Source organism: Anolis sagrei, chromosome 1 (assembly GCF_037176765.1).
Source record: "Anolis sagrei isolate rAnoSag1 chromosome 1, rAnoSag1.mat, whole genome shotgun sequence".
In the NCBI taxonomy this organism is placed as follows: Eukaryota; Metazoa; Chordata; class Lepidosauria; order Squamata; family Dactyloidae; genus Anolis; species Anolis sagrei.
In genome coordinates, this window is record NC_090021.1 from 290,562,864 (window position 1) to 290,586,859 (window position 23,996).

The 23,996-nt window shown below is 40.3% G+C and overlaps 1 protein-coding gene across 1 annotated transcript in view; it reads right to left on the reverse strand.

Moving 5' to 3' along the window:
* BUB1B (BUB1 mitotic checkpoint serine/threonine kinase B) overlaps positions 1 to 13,026 on the reverse strand; it is a 34,495-nt gene extending 21,469 nt beyond the window's left edge. The window contains exons 1-8 of the mRNA XM_060760191.2: positions 12,931 to 13,026; positions 10,546 to 10,761; positions 9,758 to 9,817; positions 9,527 to 9,671; positions 6,652 to 6,848; positions 5,166 to 5,344; positions 4,883 to 5,082; positions 1,321 to 1,415 (exon numbers count right to left, since the gene is read on the reverse strand). Of these exons, the coding sequence (XP_060616174.2) occupies positions 1,321 to 1,415; positions 4,883 to 5,082; positions 5,166 to 5,344; positions 6,652 to 6,848; positions 9,527 to 9,671; positions 9,758 to 9,817; positions 10,546 to 10,685 (1,016 nt within the window). The 5' untranslated portion in view covers positions 10,686 to 10,761; positions 12,931 to 13,026. The remainder of the gene's footprint in view (positions 1 to 1,320; positions 1,416 to 4,882; positions 5,083 to 5,165; positions 5,345 to 6,651; positions 6,849 to 9,526; positions 9,672 to 9,757; positions 9,818 to 10,545; positions 10,762 to 12,930) is intronic.
* Positions 13,027 to 23,996: the final 10,970 nt, after the last annotated feature.

Sequence of the window (23,996 nt, forward strand, 5' to 3'; positions counted from 1 at the left end):
GATGGCTGAAAGCGAAGAGGAGCTGAGGAGCCTTCTAATCAAGGTGAAAGAAGAAAGCGCAAAAGCTGGGTTGCAGTTAAATGTCAAAAAAACCAAGATTATGGCAACAAGAATGATTGACAACTGGGAAATAGAGGGAGAAAACATAGAGGTAGTGACAGACTTTGTATTTCTAGGTGCAAAGATTACTGCAGACGCAGACTGCAGCCAGGAAATCAGGAGATGCTTACTTCTTGGGAGGAGAGCAATGTCTAATCTCGATAAAAAGGAGAAGAATAGAGACATCACATTGGCAACAAAGATCCGCATAGTCAAAGCAATGGTCTTCCCCATAGTCACCTACAGATGTGAGAGCTGGACCATAGGGAAGGCTGAGCAAAGGAAGATAGATGCTTTTGAACTGTGGTGTTGGACGAAGGTTCTGAGAGTGCCTTGGAATCGAGAAGATCCAACCAGTCCATACTTTAAGAACTAAAGCCTGACTGTTCATTGGAGGGAAGAATAGTAGAGGCCAAGATGAAGTACTTTGGCCACATAATGAGAAGACAGGAAAGCTTAGAGAAGAGTATGATGCTGGGAAAAATGGAAGGAAAAAGGAAGAGGGGCCGACCAAGGGCAAGATGGATGGATGGTATCCTTGAAGTGACTGGCTTGACCTTGAAGGAGCCAGGGGTAGTGACAACCGACAGGGAGCTCTGGCGTGGACTGGTCCATGAAGTCACGAAGAGTCGGAAACGACTGAACAAATGAACAACAACAAATGTATTATATGGTAGTGTAGACTCATATAATCCAATTCAGTGCAGTTAATTCTGAAACTGCATTATATGGCAGTGTAAGTGGGCAGTCAGTCTGCTTCATATTGACATTACAGCTTCAGATAATGTGTCTGATCTGGTCAAGATTTTGTTTTTGAAACTTTTAATTGATAGTATTTTCTATTCTAAATTAGAATTACTTCTCAAACAGATTTGCTACAAGATTGAAGCAGAACTACTGAAAAATATGAAAAAATGGCCATATCTACTCCAGCAAAAAAGTAAGCATATAATTCTCAAACTCAAAATTTACTATATCAGTCAGTAATTGAAGCAAAACGTATGTTTTTTTCCTTACTATTTTAGGTCATAATGATGTTCACAGACTGTTTATCAAGCTTAAAAAAATGTAGGAAACTCAAGCTCTTCTTTGTCTAGGAGCTGTTACAGCATCTTCATCTCTTTAGGTTTCAAGTCAATGTAGAACCTGTTGCCATGGCAGATTTTGGAGGTTCTCTTTGCTTCATAATTAAAGAAACAGAGGTCAAGGCATAATGCTTACATGGCTTGTTGCTGAGGGGATTCATCAACATACGGTGTAAAGCTGGGCACCATAACAGCAGTTGCAATAGTAGAATCCATGTTGCTTCGAGGACGCTAAAAAAAATAAAAGAAAGAAAGAAAGGAAAAAAGAACCTATATCAGATTTTCAATGAATTTGTTTGGCTTTGGGTTCTTCTATCAAACAGGCCCTTATGTCAAAGATGGTGACTTCCGGCCCCTTCAATGATTTTGAACTTGAGGTCTCATCAGTTTAATCACTGGATAGGGTTGATAGGAGATATGGAAAACTACATGCAAAGAGCTATAATTGTCTGCATTCCCTAATTTACAAATTGGTTTACCACAACCTCACTAGTGCATTTGTTCTTACAGTAGCTAGATGCAAACCATAGTTTCCAACTATATTGAAGGATAATGAAATGCCGTCCTTGGTTAGTTATAGAAAATTAAAGTTAAAAATATACATAGAAGATTGAGTATTTTCAGAAGCAATTTAAGATCAGTAACTCTGAGATTAACAGTATGATCTCTACCATTCTGTTTTAAAATTAGAGTATATTTAATACTGGTGTTTCTTACAATATCTGGTTGGGGAACAGCATTTCTTCCGCAATTTGCCAGGGAGAAGTACTATGATTGTGCCCATTGGCAATTATTACTTCTTTCTTTTCTGTAAGTTTTCCAAGACTGGCAGTGGGTGTATAGGGACTGATACCAATTTATGTAGCACCACTTTGATTAGTGTTGCCTTACAACATATTTTGTCATGCAAAACAAGGTAAAGAATATCCATCTTGATCACAAGCTTTGGAAATAACTAGATATGCCATATCCAAGGCTTAAAGAGTGGAAAGTCATAAACTATTTAGCCATGAGAAATTGGACCCATCCCTAGAAAAAGAACCATGCTTGAGAGAGAACAACTACCAAGATCTTTCGCCCGCCCTGGATATTCCAGATATATAAACCTCACTTGCCTGGTTTCCAACAGACCTCACAACCTCTGAGGGTGCCTGCCATAGATGTGGGCAAAATGTCAGGAGAGAATGCTTCTGGAACATGCCCATACAGCCTGGAAAACTCACAGCAACCCAGTGATTCCAGCCACGAAAGCCTTCAACAACACATTGAACCGCAAGGTTGTATATACTATCAGCATACTATAATTACACACTAGTGTAGCCATGCTAGATCCCATAGTTGTTCAATGCACACTTTCTGTGTGTTGCACTTTCTGCGCAACACACAGAAAGTGCCCCCTGTGTGTTTGTGAAATAATTCAGTTGCCCCAGGGACTGCACCCAATTGCAGCTAGCATAGTGTTCTAATACACTTCCAGCTGTTTTTTCACCAGTTCAGTATGGGACCCTTGAAGAAGAGGAATTGGAGTATAGGATCTCTCTCAGTCACTACAACCTCATTCCTTGAAGATGTTTCTGCCTTAATATTTACCGTTGAAAGCCTACCTGTTGCATCCCAGATCAAGAAACGAGACCATAAGATTAAATCCACCATACTGGACTGTAGGAAAAACAATCCTTGTTTATTAATGAAAAATTGGTTACAAAAGAAAGGTCAAAAAGTCAAAAAGCCACAATAGAAACACAGCAGAATCAGTAGAATCTCTGAACTTGAGCAAAATTCCAAAAGCCACAATACAAGAACCAGGAACCTGTTAGCCTCTCGCTAACCATGAACTTGAAAACTAGAAGCCTCTGGGATTACCGGCCATGGAACACAGGAATTCTGCCAAGGCACAGCCACAGTCCCAAACGTTGCTTGATCTAAAGAGACACCCGGCAGGAGGCCCCTTAAACCAAAGAAGATATTCTTTGAAACGCCCCTTGACTTTGAAGCCTGGGCCTGTCTCTCCTGTAAATGATTTGACCTTCGTAGAAACTGTGAAACATTTCTGTCTCTAACTATCTGTTCTCTTCGGTCCTCATTAAAAAACCCAGGTGGAGAGATATCACGGCTAGCTTTCAAAACATTTTCCTCCAGCTGTTCAGTTTCACTTTCTTCGCCGCTGACCTCATCAACAACAGATTCCACACTGTCAGGGAGAGTTTGCTCAGTTGGAAAAACTATAAGAGAATCCGGTTCACACAGATCAGGATCAGGCTGAACCCCAACACTACCATCACATATGGGGTAGGATATACTCATGTTTTTTAAAAAAACCAACTTGTCTGGGAGTTTTAAATTTTCCTAAATATTCACATTTCCTCCCCCCATAGATCCCTTCACTGGTTACCAGTTCAGGCCAAAGATCATTTCAAACCTTTGTCTTCGTATTTATAGCTCTATGTTCCCCGTGCAACTGGCATAATATGCATAATCTCTAGGAAATTCTAAATCAGGCCTCTTCGACCTATGGCCTTCCAGGTGTTTTGGATTTCTGCTCCCAGGATTCCTGACAACTGAAAAAGTTGGCTAGTGCTTCTGGGGGTTGAAGGGCCAAACACCAGTAGAGCTGCAGGCCTTTTCTAAGGGCCCTTCCACACAGCCCTATATCCTAGAATATCAAGACAGGAAATCCCACAATATCTACTTTGAACTGGGTTATCTGAGTCCAAACTCAGATAATGTGGGATTTTCTGCCTTGATATTCTGGGATATAGGGGTTTGAAAGGGCCCTAAAAGAATACAATTATTGTCTGTTCCACCAATGTGCAGAGTTCTGTCAATGCTGCACGTTACAATCTGGTTCCACATCTTTGGCCCTCTAGCTGTAGAACTTCCCCTATTTTTGTAAGAGGTTGTATTTTTTCCTCTTTTATTCACTTGATTAGGTTTCCAAGTTGTGCCTGAAGTTGCTAGTAAGAGTGATGGCTGGTAGGTTGTTTGGGGTTTTAAATATGGTTATAGTGTTAGGTTTACCTGCTTTTGTATCTGATGTCTATGTTTGATATTCTGCCTTTGGTAGAAATAGCATTATAAAAAAAAGAAATATTAAAATGTCAGTTCTGAACAATACTGCTACTTAATACAGACTTCGTAGTTATTTTTATAAAAACATATGGGCCAAAGCTTGGGTCCAGATCAGTTACAACTCTTTAGCCTATTTCAGTAAGGTTTACAAAACAGAATCATGGCCGAAAAGAGAGCTATCCTCTATCCAAATTCCTTTGTTGTAATTTGGCTTTTTCAACAATTGTAAAATGGGTCAGAATGCAAGAAGAGAACGTAGCAATTTTACTTTGCTAATCATCAGTTATTTCATCCCATAATTGCACGCAACAGTGCTATTTACATAATCCCTAAGGAAATGAAAAGCAGATTCCTGTTAATCTGAAGATTAAACATGTTAGGCAGTTGATGCTTGCAAAAGTACTGCAAAAGCAATTTGAATGTCAGGTCATTAACCAGAAAATGTTTAAAGCCTCTGAAAGTTTGCAGTCTAAAAATAGTCAAGAGAAAAGGAGATTTTGTTTATATTCCACTGAATACCAGTAAGAATAATTTTAATTCCTTATAGGAAAGTTTTAAAAAATTAAAACACTCCTACATGAGCACTCTATGTTTCAACTGCACTGAACAGATGTGTCATTTGTCCTTACCCTGCCCATGTTCCAAGCTCCTGGTTGCAGTTCATTCTCTTTGGCCTTTACTGGTGGAGGTGCAACCCATGGCTGTGGCACAAGTGCTGGAAGTTCAGGCCCAGAAGTTACAACTCTGTTTTCATCAAATACTGCAAAAGTTGGGCGATTCGACGCTTGCTGAGATGAAGGAGTTTGGAGTCTCTGCCCTTGGCCCGGCACTTGAAAAACATCATTAAAAAGGTTAAAACATTACCACATGCACTCAAAACTAATTCCAGCTTCATAGAAAGTGCCAACTTACACTTTACAGCATTCCCTATGCGGCTGATTGGAGCTTTTGCTGTTTTCTTTCCTCTTCCTTTCAATTCTGCCAATGTGGTTCTTTGGGGTTCAGCTGAAAGAGCACCCATTAGCTCTTCTGCATCACAGTCTTCCTCTAGACCTTCCAAAGTCTGCCGAGACACACGAGCCTGAAATTGCCTAAACATTAAAACAATAAGGTTTCCATTTTATACTGTGCCTTATTGCTTTTTCAAGATCCCACAAATCCTCTGGCTTAGACCCGGAGACATTTTAATTTAAGTGGGAAAGCATTTCTACTTGTATGAGAAAGGTCCGTGGAATTCCATCCCACTTCAGAGGTCCTACTGTGAATGGGTGGGTGCAGAAGGTACAGGGCATGAGAAAAGCTTTACTGGTGGCCAGAAGGAAGATTTTAGTTTACTCATCACACAGAGAGCAAATCTTGAAAGGAATATGTTACGAGAACATTATCCACAAAAACATGTTACGTGTAATGAGGTTATGATGTTACTGTACCAAATACATAACACAATTTTTAAAATAAATTGTAGCATTATTGCTTTTTAATGTAATGAGTAAAATTTGTTTCATACATCTAAAACACTGTTTTGCATGGGACATTTCAAGGCACTAATTTTTGTTCTATTTTGGTAAAGTGATTATAAAAAGCAACATTATATTTTGTAAATTAAAAAAAGAGTCAAGGACCAGCCAAAAGGAGAGGTAGGTAATAAATAGAAATCCGTTGTTGTTGTTGTTATAAAAAGCTACATTCCGAACTCTGACAGAAGAGAGATACAAATATAATGAAAAAATATGAGAACATCTCCAGTTGATTTGAAGTTCAGCAAAGATAAAGTCTCAATTGTTGAACAACAGTGCCCACAAATTGATTCAAAACATAAGATTTCATTCAATTTTTCATCTATTTAAAATGTTCACATGTTTAGCATTAAATAATTTTTGGGGGGTGAAGATTTAGTCAAACTGTTCTCTCTCTCCCTCCTTCTGGCTGCTACTCAATCGTTTTTATGGGGTTCTGCACATAGTTCCCAAAGAAAGCATGTCTCTTACTCAGCTTTCAATTTAATTTTTGAAACATAGTATATACATTTAGTTTTATCTAGTATGTATAGAAATAAATTATGAGGAAAACTATTCACAAAACTAATATTGATCTTAATATAATTTATATGAGGTTTTTAAAAAATAAAACATCAAGTTTAACTTTTTAAAAACCTATGCACATCCCTAGTCCATTTTAGGCATTTTGTATGAATAAAGTAATTCTTGTTTAACTGGAAGAAATGTTGAGTTTGTGCAAGGACAGGCTGAATGATGGGACTGAAACTGGTTTACGCATTCAACATAACTTGCTAAGCTCTAAAATAGATAAATTAATAATTCTGCACCAGGCTCCACTTAATGGATCTTAGGATTACAGTTCAAAAATGGAATAAATCAAATTGCATGCTCTAGGATACCTGTGATGGCATAGAAGTTTATCCACAGGCTCGGCTTTGCAGCGGATCCCTTCCTGGAAAATCAAGTCAGCTTTCTTGTAATTTCCTCTTGCCTCAAGTTCCTCTGCCCAAGTGATATAGAGCTGAGCTAGTGATGTGCCTATCCCCTGGCTGCTGAGATAGCTGTATAAATCCAGAGGTTCACTGCAGCAGTTCCCCTGTGTAAGAATCAAGAAAGAATCCAGCCTCTGTAATGTCCAAATACCTCCTTAAGGTGCAACTCAAAAATTCAGTAATTATGATTCAACTTTAAAAAACGAGAGAAAAGTCTCAAGAATCTCACAACATCCCCTCAAAGGCATTTGTAATCCTCTTGATGTATCATTCTTCACCCCAAACATATTTCTAATCCTCTTGATTTTTGTTTTGAATGATAGGCTACTGATGCACTGGTTCCCTCCTATTCAGTGATAACCATATTCCAAAACATATGAAACATATCAAGTTTGGAGTCAACCTTAGTTTATCTTATATACAGCTCCCAGAAATGGGAGCAGTGTCATCCAAAAGTAATTTTGCAGGTTCAGTTCAATGCAGATATTGTGGGATTTTCTGCCTTGATATTCCAAGACACAGTATAGGGCTGTGTGTAGGCGCCCTGAGTCCAAACTGCCACATATTCCAGTTCAAAGCAGAAAATGTGGGATTTTATCCAGCTGTGTGGAAGGGGGCTTGGATGATGGAATATAGGGCCTGCTTATCAAATTTGCAGGTGACACCAAATTGGGAGGGATACCCCAGGAGACAAGATCAGAAGCCAAAACAATCTGAACTAATTAGAGACCTGGGCCAAACATAAGAAAATGAATTTCAACAGGGAGAAATGAACTATGCTAAGGTGAAAAAAATGAAATACACAAATATAGTATGGGTGACAGTTGGCTTGAAAACAGTACATATGAAAGGAATTTAGTAGTCTTAGACAAGAAGCTGAACATGACCCAACAGTGTGATGCACCAGCTAAAAAGGGCAATGACTAGGCTACATCAATAAGAACATGGTGTCTAGATCAGGCATGGGCAAACTTCAACCTTCCAGGTATTTTGGACGTCAACTCCCAGAAATCCCAACCAGCTTATCAACTGTTAGGGATTGTGGGAGTTGAAGTTTCGTGATGCCTGGTCTAGATCATGGGAAGTAATTGTTCTACTCTATTCTGTTTTGGTTAGATCTTACCTGGAAAACTGCTTAACTTGAAGAGAAGGTTAAGAGGTGATATGATAGCTATGTTTAAATATTTGAAAGTGTGACATATTGAGGAAGGTAAAAACTTATGTTCTTCTGTTCCTGACCGATGGCTGGATGGCCATCAGTCAAGAGTACTTTCATTGAGTGTTCCTGCATAACAGGACATTGACCTTTCTCCTTTAAGAAAGAAACAGCAAGAAACTAAAGAAAACATAATTTCAGACTCAGTATCAGAGCCAGGTTTTGAGATACGACTTTTAGAAAACTGTGAACAACTCTGCAAGAATTGTAAACAAAGGACAGTTATGAAAACAATTAGGGCAACCAGAGTGAAGAGAAGGAGAGGACCGGCAGAATTGCAATTTACAATAGAATCATCAAGATTGGTGGAGGAATTGCAGATTTGGAAAGTGATGAGACAAGATTTATTAGACTTGTTGAAATCAAAATTTCGAGAAGACTGGGCCGAGGTGAAGTAAACTTTGAAACAAGCAACAATAGATCCAAAACTGACTTGATTGTGTGTGGATAAACTGGAAAAGAAATATGATTATTTAGATGATCAAAAAGCAATAGATGAGAGAAAGCAATGATAGGACTTGAAAGAAAGGAAATACTGCATAAATATTCTTTACAGGGAGGTTGCTTTCTCTACAACAAGAAGCATTACTGGAGCTTCACGCCTCAACAAGTAAAATACTATTACCACAAGTTTAAGAGAACAACAAGAGGCAAGTGGCATGATACAAGATTTGAGTAGTGGGGGAAAAGAGGGAAATCATTCAGGCAGTGACAAGGAGGAACTTGACCAAAGACAAAATGGGAGAAAGAGAAAAAACAGGTCAACGGGGGAACTTATTTAAAGAAAGCTCAGAAATATTGCCCACTAATAACTTTTATTATAAAAGACCAGGAGCAGTGAAAAGAAGAACACAGATGAAACAAACAGTACTGAGTAGAATTAATAGATTGATATCTTTTTTCTGCCTTTTGACTGTGAGATTAGGAAATTTGATGGCGTCACAACTTATAATTGGTTAACCTGTGGCAGAGTGTGGAAGCAGTTAAATGAATTTTGTCGGATATAAGATGATACTACCGCAGAATAAATGTTTGTGCAGATTTTTTGGTAAATATTTTATTTTATATGAGAACCAATTTATGTATCTGTGGTTAAGAAAACTATGAGTAGACAATGAAGATCATGGGAAGTGAGTAGACTACGCTGAAGGCATATAAAAATATAGTAGTTTTAGTGTGCTTTATGTCTTTATATTGATAGTGTATGGAGTGTTTATTTTTTATTTTTTTGTATAATTAAATAATTTTTTAAAAAAAAAAAACCTTAACAAGTACAATAATCATTGTGCTAGTATCACATTGATTTTCATGGCAAGATGTTATATAGCTCACCTAAGCAAAGCTTAATATATGTATGTTATGGCAACAATTTTTATGCATATTTTGTTTTCTTAATCTTATGTTTATGTTGTTTTTACTTGGTATGTTCTGTGATTTTTTACCTGGGAACCGCTCTGAGTTCCCTTGGGGAGATACAGCGGTATATAAATAAAGTTTCATTATTATTATTTATTTTAAAGAGTAGACAGATGGAATACAGCACACTTGAAAAAAAGGAAAACTTACAAATTTTAGCCAGAGGTTGAGATAGCGGGGGTCTTCATAATATCTCTGCTGCTCATTCAGTGCTTTAACAGCTCTCTCCAACACAGCTGAAAGATTGCTGTCTTTACCACCTTGGGGAAAGGTTTGCTCTGTCCATTTGATATATCTAGAGATATAAAAATAATTATGATTTCAAGAAAAAGCCACATAGATTTAGGAATGTGATATAACCATTCAAAAAGTAAAGCTTACCTGTCCCAAACATCCAAGGGATCATCTCCAGAATAAAATCGAATTTCTGATTCAAATTCCCTGAAATTAAAGGCAATTTATTTAAGCAAAATACCTAAATGCACCTACAAAAATGAACAATTCTGTTTTTTTTCTAGACATAATTTGAAGCATAACATTATATATTTCCCAGTTTAGGAAGCAGAATTTATACACAGTATATCACTGACCAAGTATTGTTTGCAATAAATGATAGGATATCATATAGATAATATAGCCTACTGATTGTCCTATGCTATAAAACAAAGGAAATCAGTGCTCCTCCAGATGTCAGGACCCATAGAAATTTAAGTGTGTATATAGATAATTCATGCTAGAATACTCTAGAGCATCATAATCCCTCTGATGCTGGAAGTTAAAGAGGATCAGCCTTGGTTAATACTTGGATAGTAGACCAACAAATACCAGCACCGGTAGGCTATATTTTCGAGGAAGGAACTGGTAAACTGCTTTTGAGTATTCCTCATCTAAGAAAACCCTATGAAATGCACTGGGTCTGCATAAGTTGTCTGGTGACTTGAAGGCACACACAAAGTAAAACCATTCAAAAAACAAGCCCACAGTAGTTATATTTATGTAACACATGAAACACTCTCTGTATCTGGAAAGCAACCTGGGGCTGTCTAGATATCATGGTTTACAGCTCCCATAAACTCTAATCATTAGATACAGCTGCTATACTATGTGTAGCTCACAAGTCATATTCCAAAATATCTAGCAGGTGCCAGAATGAACCACTGCATACTCACCGTTTTTGCTGCTGGATGGTGGGGTGGACAGAAACATCTTGCTGAGCCAGAGCTTCCTCCAAAGTAGCCATCACTCGCCCCTGCCTCAGAGGCTGCACGTTCTCCTTGCTGAGTTCCCACTCATTCCCTTCCAGAGACATGGCACCCTATGATTTATACTTCCCCACAACACATAGATATCAAATCTCGTGTTCAACTTCTGGACTTTAACGTGCACTGTAGAAGAAGAAAAAATTAAATGTAACAAATCAAGGAAGGCATTTGGGGTATAAGTGTACGAGATAACAGAGGCTGGGAAACTGTAGTCTGTGGGCAGCATATACCACCAAACCACTACTGTGCAGGTTCCAAGCCCCAAATTCACAAAAACAAAACCCAGAAACTCAAAAGCCTGGGGGCGGGGGCGGGGGGCATAGTAACCAAATCTGGTACCAAATCCAGAAGTCGCAACTCATTGAAGCTCCCAGTGGTACAAAGGCTTAAATCCTTGTGCCAGCAGGACTGTTGACCAACAGGTTCAAATCTGGGGAGAGCGGGTTGAGTTCCTTCTGTCAGCTCCAGCTCCCACAGGGATGGTAAAACATCAAACATCTGGGCGCCCCCTGGGTGACATCTTTGCAGACAGCCAATTTTCTCACATCAAAAGAGACTTGCAATTTCTCAAGTCGCTACTGACATGAAAAAACAAACAAACCTGAAAGTGACTTCCAACTTATTTATGACACTGGCCCCATCTACACTGATCATGTAATGAAGATGTCCCAAAGAAGCATGCCAAAGCAATCCCTTAATGGACACCAATGCTATGTGGTTTGTGTAATCACCATCCAGGCCTCAAACTGGTTCCAGGATTTCCTATCTGCACAGCAAAATCACTGTTGTCAATATCAGTTTGAAACTGCACTAAATGGTCAGTGTAGTTGGGATCTAAAAAACAGGTTGTGTGATCTACTCTAAGGGCAAGAATTGGTCCTCAGCATCCACCCAGATCAATAAGCAAGTGAAAACAACACAGTAAAATTATGGCTAGACCTCTCTATCTCTCATTCAACACTTGAACTATGTCGCAGGACTGTGGCAGCCAGTTTGGGTGCTAGATCAGGACTCTTGGGCCAGAGTTAAAATCTGAGCATGAAAAGCCACTAGGTGACCTTGGACAGTTTCAAATGAAGCCAAGAAAATCCATGATGCTTTCTCCTTAAGGCTGCTGTAAGTCAGAAACACACCACAACAGCTGGTCTGCTGGGAGAACTAAAAGGAGAAGAACTGTTTGCTAGTGTGTACACACTGAAGGAAGAGTGGGACATAAACGTAATTAGCCTATATAGCTTTTTTTCTAAGAAGTACATAAATGAGAAGGGCAGAATATAAATAAAGTATTATTATTATTATTATTATTATTATTAGCCCGTGTAGCTTTTAGACAAGCCACACTCTCTCAGCCTTAGAGAAAAGCACTGGCAAGCTCCCTTCTGAACCAAACTTAGTAATAATAATAATAAACCTTTATTTGTACCCCGCTACCATCTCCCGAAGGACTCCGTGCGGCTTACAAGAGGCTGAGCCCAAATACAACAATAAAAACAACAACAACAACAATGCAATAACTCAAAAAACAAAGCAATAACATTAACAACACCCAATGACGCAATTAAAAACAATGGCCGGGCCAAATGTAATGATTTAAAATTAAAAGTGCTGGGCATGGCAAGGTGGGGAGTTTGGAGGGGGGTGGGCATGCAGATATCCTAAATCTCTGATAAAGTGCGTTGGGACATAATGCTAAAAATTTCCCTATTCTGGAAAGGCACACTGGAACAACCTTCTCAAGAAAACCCAGTGATAGTGGATTATTGTAGATTTTTTCAGGCTATATGGCCATGTTCTACAAGCATTCTCTCCTGACATTTCACCTGCATCAATGTCAGGCATCCTCAGAGGCATAGCTAATCACCAGAAACAATCAGGGACAGCTAACCACCTCTCAACAAAGGATTCCCCTAGGCAGTAACACATCTAAAAACAGTCAGGCCATCAAATGCTTACTAAGGTGGCCAATTGAAACATTTACACCCAGCTACAACAGACCAGAGTTCTTTCTTCCACCCTGGACACTCCACAGATACATAAATCCAATTTTCCTGGTTTCCAACAGACCTCACAACCTCTGAGGATGCCTGCCATAGATGCAGGAGAAACGTCAGGAGAGAATGCTTCTAGAACATGGCCATGGTATTTGAGTCTCCTTTTTAATGGAGGCCTATTACACCAAGAGGCTCGGGGCTCCAAAAGCCACCCCTCGCTGGCGTATGACACTTGGGACCGGAGGAAAGCAAAGGAAGGCCTTCCCAACCTTGGAAACCAGCCTTCCTCACGTTCACTCACCCAGAGAGCGAGTTTAGGGCCCAAACACGCTTCTTACTCCTTCCACGGACCGCGTTCAAATTGCAACCGCCAACAGCCAGCCAGTGAGAGCTCGCGTTGCCTTATTGGCCCACGCCTCGCTCCGCCGCCGCTGATTGGATAAGAAGAAAGGCGGAAGCCCTGGCGCACCCCGTTGCATGACGGGAGTGGTAGTTTCTCCAGCATTTAGAGCTGCTTGTGAACAGTGGCTACAAGACATGAAAGGGCAAGCCTGGGCAACAGCTTGGGACATCTGCCTGCATCTCAAAAGCCAATGGGATTTTGGCCTGCACAAATAGGAAAATAGTGTCTAGATCCAGGGAAGTCATGCTACCCCTCTATTCTGCCTTGTGTCACACCACAATTGAAGGGAGATGTTGACAAGCTGGAATGTGTCCAGAGAAGGATGATTAAAATGGTCAAGGGACTGAAGAACAAGTCATATGAGGAGCGGCTTAAAGAGCTGGGCATGTTTAGCCTGCAGAAGAGAAGGCTGAGAGGAGACATGATGGCCATGTATAAATATTTATTTATTTACGACATTTATATGCCGCCCTTCTCACCCCGCCGGAGACTCAGAGCTGCTTACAAGATGTTGTTGTTGTTCATTCGTTCAGTCGTCTCCGACTCTTCGTGACCTCATGGACCAGCCTACGCCAGATCTCCCTGTCGGCCGTTACCACCCCCAGCTCCCTCAAGGTCAGTCCAGTCACTTCAAGGATGCCATCCATCCATCTTGCCCTTGGTCGGCCCCTCTTCCTTTTGCCTTCCACTTTCCCCAGCATCATTGTCTTCTCTAGGCTTTCCTGTCTCCTCATGATGTGGCCGAAGTACTTCAACTTTGTCTCTAGTATCTTTCCCTCCAGTGAGCAGTCGGGCTTGATTTCCTGGAGGATGGACTGGTTGGATCTTCTCGCAGTCCAAGGGACTCTCAGCACTTTCCTCCAACACCACAGCTCAAAAGCATCGATCTTCCTTTGCTCAGCCTTCCCTAAGGTCCAGCTCTCACATCCGTAGGTTACTACAGGGAATACCATGGCTTTGACTAGGCGGATCTTTGTTGCCAGTCTGATGTCTCTACTCTTCACTATTTTATCGAGACTGAACATTGCTCTCCTCCCAAGAAGTAAGCGTCTTCTGATTTCCTGGCTACAGTCTGCATCTGCAGTAATCTTTGCACCTAGAAATACAAAGTCTGTCACGGCCTCCACGGTTTCTCCCTCTATTTTCCAGTTGTCAATCATTCTTGTTGCCATAATCTTGGTTTTTTTGACGTTTAGCTGCAACCCGGCTTTTGCGCTTTCTTCTTTCACCTTGATTAGAAGGCTCCTCAGCTCCTCCTCGCTTTCGGCCATCAGAGTGGTGTCATCTGCATATCTGAGGTTGTTAATGTTTCTTCCAGCAATTTTCACCCCAGCTTTGCATTCATCCAGCCCCGCACATCGCATGATGTGTTCTGCATACAAGTTAAAAAGGTTGGGTGAGAGGATGCAGCCTTGCCGTACGCCTTTCCCAATCTTGAACCAGTCTGTTGTTCCGTGGTCAGTTCTGACTGTTGCTACTTGGTCCTTGTACAGATTCCTCAGGAGAGAGACAAGGTGGCTTGGTATGCCCATCCCACTAAGAACTTGCCACAATTTATTATGATCCACACAGTCAAAGGCTTTAGAATAGTCAATGAAGCAGAAGTAGATGTTTTTCTGAAACTCCCTGCCTTTCTCCATTATCCAGCGGATATTGGCAATCTGGTCTCTGGTTCCTCTGCCTTTTCTAAACCCAGCTTGAACATCTGGCAACTCTCGCTCCATGTATTGCTGGAGTCTTCCTTGCAGGATCTTGAGCATTACCTTACTGGCATGAGAAATAAGGGCCACTGTACGGAAGTTTGAGCAGTCTTTCGCATTTCCCTTTTTTGGTATGGGGATATAAGTTGATTTTTTCCAGTCTGATGGCCATTCTTGTGTTTTCCATATTTGCTGGCAAATGGCATGCATCACCTTGACAGCATCATCTTTTAAGATTTTAAACAGTTCAGCTGGGATCCCATCATCTCCTGCTGCCTTGTTGTTAGCAATGCTTCTTAAGGCCCATTCAACCTCACTCCTCAGGATGTCTGGTTCTAATTCATTCACCACACCGTCAAAGCTATCCTCGATATTGTTATCCTTCCTATACAGATCTTCTGTATAGTCTCGCCACCTTCTCTTGATCTCTTCAGCTTCTGTTAGGTCCCTGCCATCTTTGTTTCTTATCATACCAATTTTTGCCTGAAATTTACCTCCAATGTTTCTAATTTTCTGGAAGAGGTCTCTTGTCCTTCCTATTCTGTTGTCTTCTTCCACTTCCATGCATTGCTTATTTAAAAATAGTTCCTTATCTCTTCTGGCTAACCTCTGGAATTGCGCATTTAACTGGGCATATCTCCCCTTTTCACTGTTTCCTTTTGCTTTCCTCCTTTCTTGGGCTACTTCCAGTGTCTCAGCAGACAACCATTTTGCCTTCTTGGTTTTCTTTTTCTTTGGAACGTACTTTGTTGCCGCCTCCTGAACAATGTTGCGGACTTCTGTCCATAGTTCTTCTGGGACTCTGTTTACTAAATCTAGTCCTTCAAATCTGTTCTTCACTTCCACTGTATATTCGCTAGGAATGTTAGTGAGATCATATCTAACTGGTCTGTGTATTTTCCCTGAACTCTTTAGTTTTATTCTAAATTGGGCAATAAGAAGTTCGTGATCTGAGCTACAGTCAGCCCCAGGTCTTGTTTTCACCGACTGGATGGATGTCCGCCACCTTTGACTGCAAAGGATGTAGTCAATCTGATTTCGGTGTTGACCATCTGGTGAGGTCCATGTATAAAGCCGTCTTTTAGGTTGTTGGAAGAGAGTATTTGTTATACACAGCGAGTTTTCCTGGCAAAATTCTATCAACCTGCGTCCCGCTTCATTTTGTTCTCCCAGACCATGCTTGCCTGTGATCCCTGTTGTCATTTGACTTCCCACCTTGGCATTCCAGTCTCCTGTAATGAAAATAATGTCTCTTTTTGGTGTATTATCCAGTAGTTCCTGCAGATCCTCATAGAACTGATCTACTTCTGCTTCTTCAGCAGCTGTGGTTGGGGCGTATATTTGGATCACTGTGATGTTGAAAGGCTTTCCTTGCACTCGAATTGAGATCATTCTGTCATTTTTTGGGTTGTATCCAAGCACCGCTTTAGCGAATTTCTTATTAATTATGAAGGCTACTCCATTTCTTCGATGTTCCTCTTGTCCGCAGTAGTAGATCTGGTGGTCATCTGATGTGAAGTGGCCCATTCCAGTCCATTTCAGTTCGCTGACCCCCAGAATGTCTATCTTTAGTCTTGACATCTCACCAATAACAACATCCAATTTGCCCTGGCTCATAGATCTTACATTCCAGGTTCCTATGGTGTGTTGATCTTTAGAGCATCGGATTCGTCGTTCACCTCCAGTACCGTCGGCCGCTAGCCTTCCTTTCGGCTTTGAGCTAGCTGCGTCATCACATCTGGGGCTACTTGAACTTATCCTCTGCTCCTCCCCAGTAGCATTTTGGCCATCTTCCGACCTGGGAGTCCCATCTTCCAATGGCATACCGACATATCTCTGGTTGTACTGGTCCATTTAGTTTTCTTGGCAAGGATACTGGGGTGGTTTGCCGTTGCCTTCCCCAGGGATCACGCTTGGTCTGACCTCTCTGCCACGACCGTCCCGTCTTGGGTGGCCCTTCACGGTTTCACTCATGACATCATTGAGGTGCTCAAGCTCCAGCGCCCCGACAAGGCGGTGATCCTTTGCTGGAGGCTTACAAGATATATATGCATAAAATATATTATATTATTGTACTATAGTACAATATCACTATTAAATATTACTATATTGTGCTATACCATTATTTAGTAATGTTACATGTAATATAAGTATTTATTTATTAATTATTTATTTACTGTATTTGTATACTGCCTTTCTCAGCCTGTCGGCGACTCAAGGCGGTTTCCAACAAAACAGTATATACAGTATCATGAAACAATTTAAAAACATTACAATTACATAAACCACAACAGCAATAAAAACAACATCACTGGCGTCTCCTTATTGTCAAGCATTGTCCAGTTCCATCGTCAATCGTCAATTTTCTATATCATTTATCCATATCCGTTACTCTGTGTTTGTAAACGCTTGCTCAAACAGCCACGTTTTGACTTGCTTCCGAAACATTAGAAGGGAGGGAGCAGATCTAATCTCTCTAGGGAGGGTGTTACATAGCCGGGGGGCCACCGCTGAGAAGGCCCTGTCTCTCGTCCCCGCCAAACGTACCTGAGACGAAGGCGGAACCGAGAGCAAAGCCTCTCTGGACGATGTCAAGGTTCTAGATGGTTCATAAGGGGAATATAATATAATTATAATATCATATTACTACTATTATATTGCATTACATTATAATATTATAAATATTATATGTATATATAATATTATTATATTACATTACATTATTAGAATAGCACAGGAGACAAGATGGAACTGTCTTCTGCCCCCCCCCCCCCCACTCTCTTCACTCTGGCCCAGAGCAGCAGTTGGTGCTGGGGGAGGGGTCCCCAACTGATGACGTATGCAGGAAACAAGATGGAACTGTCCCTTGTACCCCTCTCTCTTCACTCTGTGAGGGGAAGTCATAGGGAGGAGGGAGCCAGTTTGTTTTCTGGTGCCCTGGAGACTAGGACACAGAACAATGGCTTCAAACTACAGGAAAGGAGATTCCACCTGAACATTAGGAAGAACTTCCTGACTGAGAGCTGTTCAGCAGTGGAACTCTCTGTCCCAGAGTGTGGTGGAGGCTCCTTCTTTAGAGGCTTTTTAATAGTGGCTTGGATGGCCATCTGTTAGGGGTGCTTTGAATGCGATTTTCCTGCTTCTTGGCAGGGGGTTGGATTGGGTGGCCCAACAGCTCTTTTTCAATTCTATGATTCTATGATCAAGCCCTGGTTAGTTTACTCGCCTGTTACTTTACAAACTTTATCCATGACTTGAATAAGGGTACATGTATTACTAAATTTGCAGATGATACCAAATTAGGGGAGGGAGAGCTAATGTTCCAGAAGACAGGATCAGATTCCAAAGTGATCTTAACAGATTGGAGCAATCGTAACAGATTCTTCCAAATGTTCAGATAGAATGTATTTTCTGGCAATCTGAATCTATTGGATCATGCTCTAGTCTCTAAAGCAGCCACAAATACTTTATCCATCTTCTATATTAGAGTCCAACATACATTTAAAGGTGACTATAATAGCAACTATCAGTCTTCTTTTCTCCAAGCTAAAAATACCCGGCTCCCTAACTCCTCTCCATAAGGCTTGGTTGTGAGATCTTCGATAACTATTCCTTCAAAGTGCTCCAGCTTGATCCTATTCTTCTAGAGCATTGATGCTCAAAATTGCATACAGTAATCCAGATGGGGTCTAAGCAAATCAGAATTTTATCCCTCAATCTGGACACTACTATAATGTTGATTGGTTTGTTTGTTTTTGCATAGGTTGCAAAATGATCCATTACAGGCTATATAAAGTTATTCCATCAGGACAGGTTGGTCTTCACAAAGATGTGTGGGTGATAGAAAGCTAGATCTAGGAGCTTTCTACCAAAGTGTTCATACACACATTTCTCACTTAGTTCATTCTCGGTCACTGCATGGTCTTAACTGCTGTAATGATTTGTGAGGCTTTCTGTCTTCTGGAAGAACTACTGTAGATGGAAAGCACGAGAGCATCCTAGTTAATTTATTTTAGGTAGAATTTCCCCCTTGTCCTACATCTTGGGGAAGAAGAGGGTGGGAGGAGTGCCCTCCCATTTTAATATGATTGTGAAAATAGAACATTGTGTATACATTGTATTATTTTATATACCACCCTTGATACTATGTAGTCCAGCCTTATTTATAATACAAATGGGTGTGGGGTGGTAGCGGAAATCTCTGAAACTCATGTGGGAATGACCACAAAATAGCATCCTGCCTAATCACAAATGAATCATAGAGTTGGAAGAGACCACATGGGCCATCTAGTCCAACCCCCTGCCATGCAGGAAAAGCACGATCCAAGTACCCCTGACAGGTGGCCATTTAGTCTCTGTTTAAAAGCCTCCAAGGAAGGAGCTTCCATCACATGCCGAGGCAGTGAGTTCTTACAGTCAGGAAGTTCTTCCTAATGTTCAGGTGGAATGTAACCCATTGCTCTATGTTCGAGTTTCCAGGACAGCCTTTCGAACATTTAAACATGGCTCTCATGTCCCCTCTCAACCTTCTCTTCTACAAGTTAAATAGACACAGCTCTTCAAACTGGTCCTGGTAGGGCATGATCATGTTCCTTTGCTTTTTGCAAATGTGCCACTAGGTGTTGCTGTTAGAAAACAGGCTTTTTGTAGCTGGGAGGAAGAAGAAATTTCTCTCACCATCTTCTAGATGCATCAGATTTATTTTCCTCAAGATGATGATTTAATGCTCCTTTCAAAACTGTATAGCATTCCAAGGCCACTTCTCCCATTAAGCAGAGTGAAGTGACCACTTCTGAAAGATGATCTGGGGTGTCAAATTGTTGGTTGTTTAACATATTCTTGTGTTTTTATTTTCTTGTAGTGGGGATGGGCAGGTTGCCATTTGACCCTGTTGTGGCAGAAACAACAAAGAATTGTATGAGATTCTATAGGCTGACATAGAACTTTCATGACATTTCATGTTGGTGACATCCTTTTTAGACATTCATCATTTTGCACCACAGTAATTCAGTTTTATTAGCAAAACGGTAGTTAAACCAATGCCTTATAAGAGATTTGGACACATACGGAAATTGTAGCTACAACCTTATGGGGACACAATAAGTAATTTACAATTTTTAAAATATATGATTTATTGCTTATTTTAAATAGACTGAGAGGTTTCTCGTTATGTGTGTGCAACACACTGTAGATTACACACTAATCCAGAGCCTTCCAAACTGTGTGTCACAACACATTAGTGTGTTCCCTGTTGTGTGTAGGTGAGCCACACAAACATAAAGAGAAATAACAAAAATTCTGGAAATGAAATTTATCTTAAAAACATGTATTTTCAAAAATACTGTATAAATGAATTTTTATGAAATATTTTTTGTTCCCCTATATTTTGTTATTACAGTTTCTGTATGTGTCCGTATATCTTATAAGGGGTTGGTTTAACACCTCTGGTTCCCTAGTAATAATGAAATACTGTGTTGCAAAAATACGAGTGCCTAAAAAGTGTCACCAACATCAAATGTTTGCAAAGCTCTGTGTTAACATGTTGTGCCATACAGTTTGGAGAGTTATAGGCTAATGAATTTGGCTTCTCATACCGGAAAGCAGGCTACAGTCAATAATAGTTGTTGTTCATTCGTTCAGTCGTCTCCGACTCTTTGTGACCTCATGGACCAGCCCACGCCAGAGCTCCCTGTCGGCCATCACCACCCCCAGCTCCTTCAAGGTCAGTCCAGTCACTTCAAGGATGCCATCCATCCATCTTGCCCTTGGTCGGCCCCTCTTCCTTTTACCTTCCACTTTCCCCAGCATAATTGTCTTCTCCAGGCTTTCCTGTCTCCTCATGATGTGGCCAAAGTACTTCAACTTTGTCTCTAGTATCCTTCCCTCCAATGAGCAGTCAGGCTTTATTTCCTGGAGGATGGACTGGTTGGATCTTCTCGCAGTCCAAGGCACTCTCAGAACTTTCCTCCAACACCACAGTTCAAAAGTTCAATAGTAGGGAGGGGACATAAATTATTTGTCTGTGCCACTTGGGGGTGGGTGCTGCCATTTGCTTCTCAGCTTCAGGCAAGAAAATTTCTCACGCTAGACTTTCAGCAGTCACCTTCCTCAGTACAGGTTGAGCTCCCCTGTCTAGATATTAAAAATCTGAAATACTTCCAACACCCCAAGCTTTTCCCCATCAGTTGCCTATTCCTCCCTTTCTCTGTGTTTTTCCTTAAGAAGCTCTAAGGAGCACGATGCCGTGGATGTTGTGGATGGGATTTGGAAGGAGGAAATTTAATTTTAAATATAATTTTAATAGTAATTTTGTTGTATCTTAACTGTATTTTAACTTTGTTGTCATCACACAAATATTTAATTGTTCTTTAATTTTTGTATTTGCTTTGTTTTAAAATTTTATTGGGTTGTGTTATGTTATTGTAAGCCTTTATGGGGGGAAAGCAGGATAGAAATAAAGAGGAGGAGGAGGAGAAAGAGGAAGAGGAAAACAACAACAACAGGGAGAAGAGAAAAAGAGAAGGAGAAAGATTCCATTTATACAAGATCTTTGCAAAAAGCAGACGTCCCAAGCACTCAACTTCGGCAAGGCAAATCAAAGTGACCCTTTTCACTACTACATGTATGCAGCTGGGAGATACTGAAACCTACTCATAGTAGGTGGGGTCTGGAGTAGGAAGATTTCCCTCTCCCTTCCCAGCTGCTTTGCTAAAAGGTCCAAAATTGTGCTGACAAGCAGCATTTTAACCCTAAAATGTTAATACACACTTTTAGTCTCTAAGTAATTAAACAGAATAAGTGTTGTGGGGTGATTATTTTTCTTCAAGCAGCCTTTCAAATGACTCAGGCCTTTATTATTTCCCTTCTTCCAAATATGTGGCTATTTGGTGATGCAAGCATGGAATGATATTGGCCCAGACATTAACTTTTACTTAAAGTATAAATCAGTAATTGGAGATTTTGGAGGAACACCAAGCATCACACTTCACTGCCTTTGCAGCATTTTACTCTTCTCATACTTGTTCCTTATCTCAGTTCGCCCTGAGAACTAGTTTGAATTTCATGTTGGTGCAACTCAAGAAGTGGCAACAGTGTGATATCAACAGATTAAAGCAGCTGTCATATCTGTTAATTAACTCATTAGTTAAAGGTTTGAAATCTCATCTGATCTGAATGTCCACATAGTACAAACGATAGAAGCTTATCACATGTATTAAATAATCCTAGCTAGGTGAAATTAGGGGAAAGAAGTTGTAATACTGGCGCAGAATTAAGATCAGGATATCCCATTTCAGAAATGTATAACAATGTGCACATATTAATTGGTACAGAAATCAAACATTATTGCAGTAATTCTTAACTTTTTGGGAGAAGTCATAGATAAGTCATAACGAAAGCTATGGTGCCTCAATCCAGCAAAATGCACATAAACACGCAAGATTTTCCTTTTCCTTTATTGCAATTTATTTTATTGCATAGAATGGAAAAGCATTCTTACAAAAAATATGTCTTGGGTGGTTTCTTTTACAAAAATGCATAGCTACTGCCTGGAAAAAATAAATTCAAATTATGCAAATATAACAATAGTAAATTTAATTGTGCCAAAAGTTATATTGTAATGAAAAGGGTGTTATTTTATTATGTTATGTCATCAATGAGAAGAGTGCATGAATAAATTGTACAGTGGTCTTTGATACAGTAACAGATGCCTTCTTTGCCATTCAATTTCAAGTTTTTGTTTTAATGGCAACAGGTGCTGAAAATTCCAATTCACAACATAATTTACAGTCAGCCCCCAACATTTGTGGGTTTTAATTTTTGCGGATTTGATTATTCACAGGTTTGATTAATATGTTACTCTTGCAATGTCCAGGTCTTCCAGCACAGTTCTTAAGGTCAACTTCTGGCAGGCTGAACGATCTAGAGATTCCTAGAGAGATGGTATCTCAGATTAAAAAACTATTACGACATAGCCATTTGCTTGTATCATCCTTACCCCAGCTTTCTTCTGGGTATATAATGACTATGCAAACATACACATGTACAGCAAGTACCACTTACTATAGTAAAATAGGAATTTGGTGTGCATCATGATGGAGACATGTCTGTTATGGCTTTATGCCTAGCTCACTCTCCATTTTCTCTTTCCATGAGTGGTCTTAGTTAAGTGATACAGCTCTGGGATGCTTTTCCATGTGCTGATAGTTACTCTGCTCCTTCTCTTACTATGCATTTGTTTAATTAATTGCTCATTTTGTTCCCTGGCTGTTGTATTGGCCCAGTGTGCTTCAGGTATGCATGAGTGCCTAAAAGGTGACGAGCTTCTGAAAGATGACTCTGTCCCTTTCATTTATTTATATGAGTTGTGCACATGATCCCCTTTTAATTGCAGGCGTTGTTAGCTTAGTGTGACTTGAGATAATGTAGTGTTGGCCACAGGCTTTTTACACTAGCATATTAATTCACACATGCCAGGAACCAGTACCAAAAAGGGACAGTACTGCTGGCACTGGGCTTGGAGTGTGATTAGGCCTCTTTCTTAAATTTAGCAACAGAAATTGTAGCCATTGTGTGGTTTGTTCACAGAGGATTACTGTTCAAATAACAGAGGATACTAATATTTGTGTTATAGTCTTTTACTTTATTACTTTGCTGAATATCCCCAACTGTCAAGATTTGGCAAAGATGGTCCCAGTTTCTCTTCTTATCATCCCACTTTTTCAGCTGCTTTTAAAATTTCCCAGTTTCTCTTATCTCCTCCTTCTTTGTCCTCAGCTAACTTCAGTTGCAGCAGACTGAGTTCAAAGTGCAGAAGTAATTTGTACTTGGTTTAACAAAGGGTTGGGGGGGGGGGTTAGAATGTTGCCTTCCCCAGTGGGCTCTGAAAAAAGCAAACTGCTGCAGCCTCTCTTAGCTTGTGTATTCTTCCTTGTTCATTTCCCCCATTTTGGCCACATTCCAATCTTGTTTGGCCACATATGATCCACTTTTCATCTTTGAAACCTTGGAGACCATCTGTGCATCTGTTCCTTCTATGAATATAGGAATCATCCATCCAGCTATCCAGACTCTTTGTCTGCTCTGTATTGTCCATTCCCGGTGTGGTGCTGGTTTTCAGGTACCTCAAAGTATATCTGTGCTGTAGAATTGGCATTGATTCCAGAGCACTGAGCCATGGCAAAATTAATGCAGTGTCAAACTGCACTAATTTTGCAGTGTAGATGCACCCTTAATCTATAAACACATATGCTAGCAATTTCATTC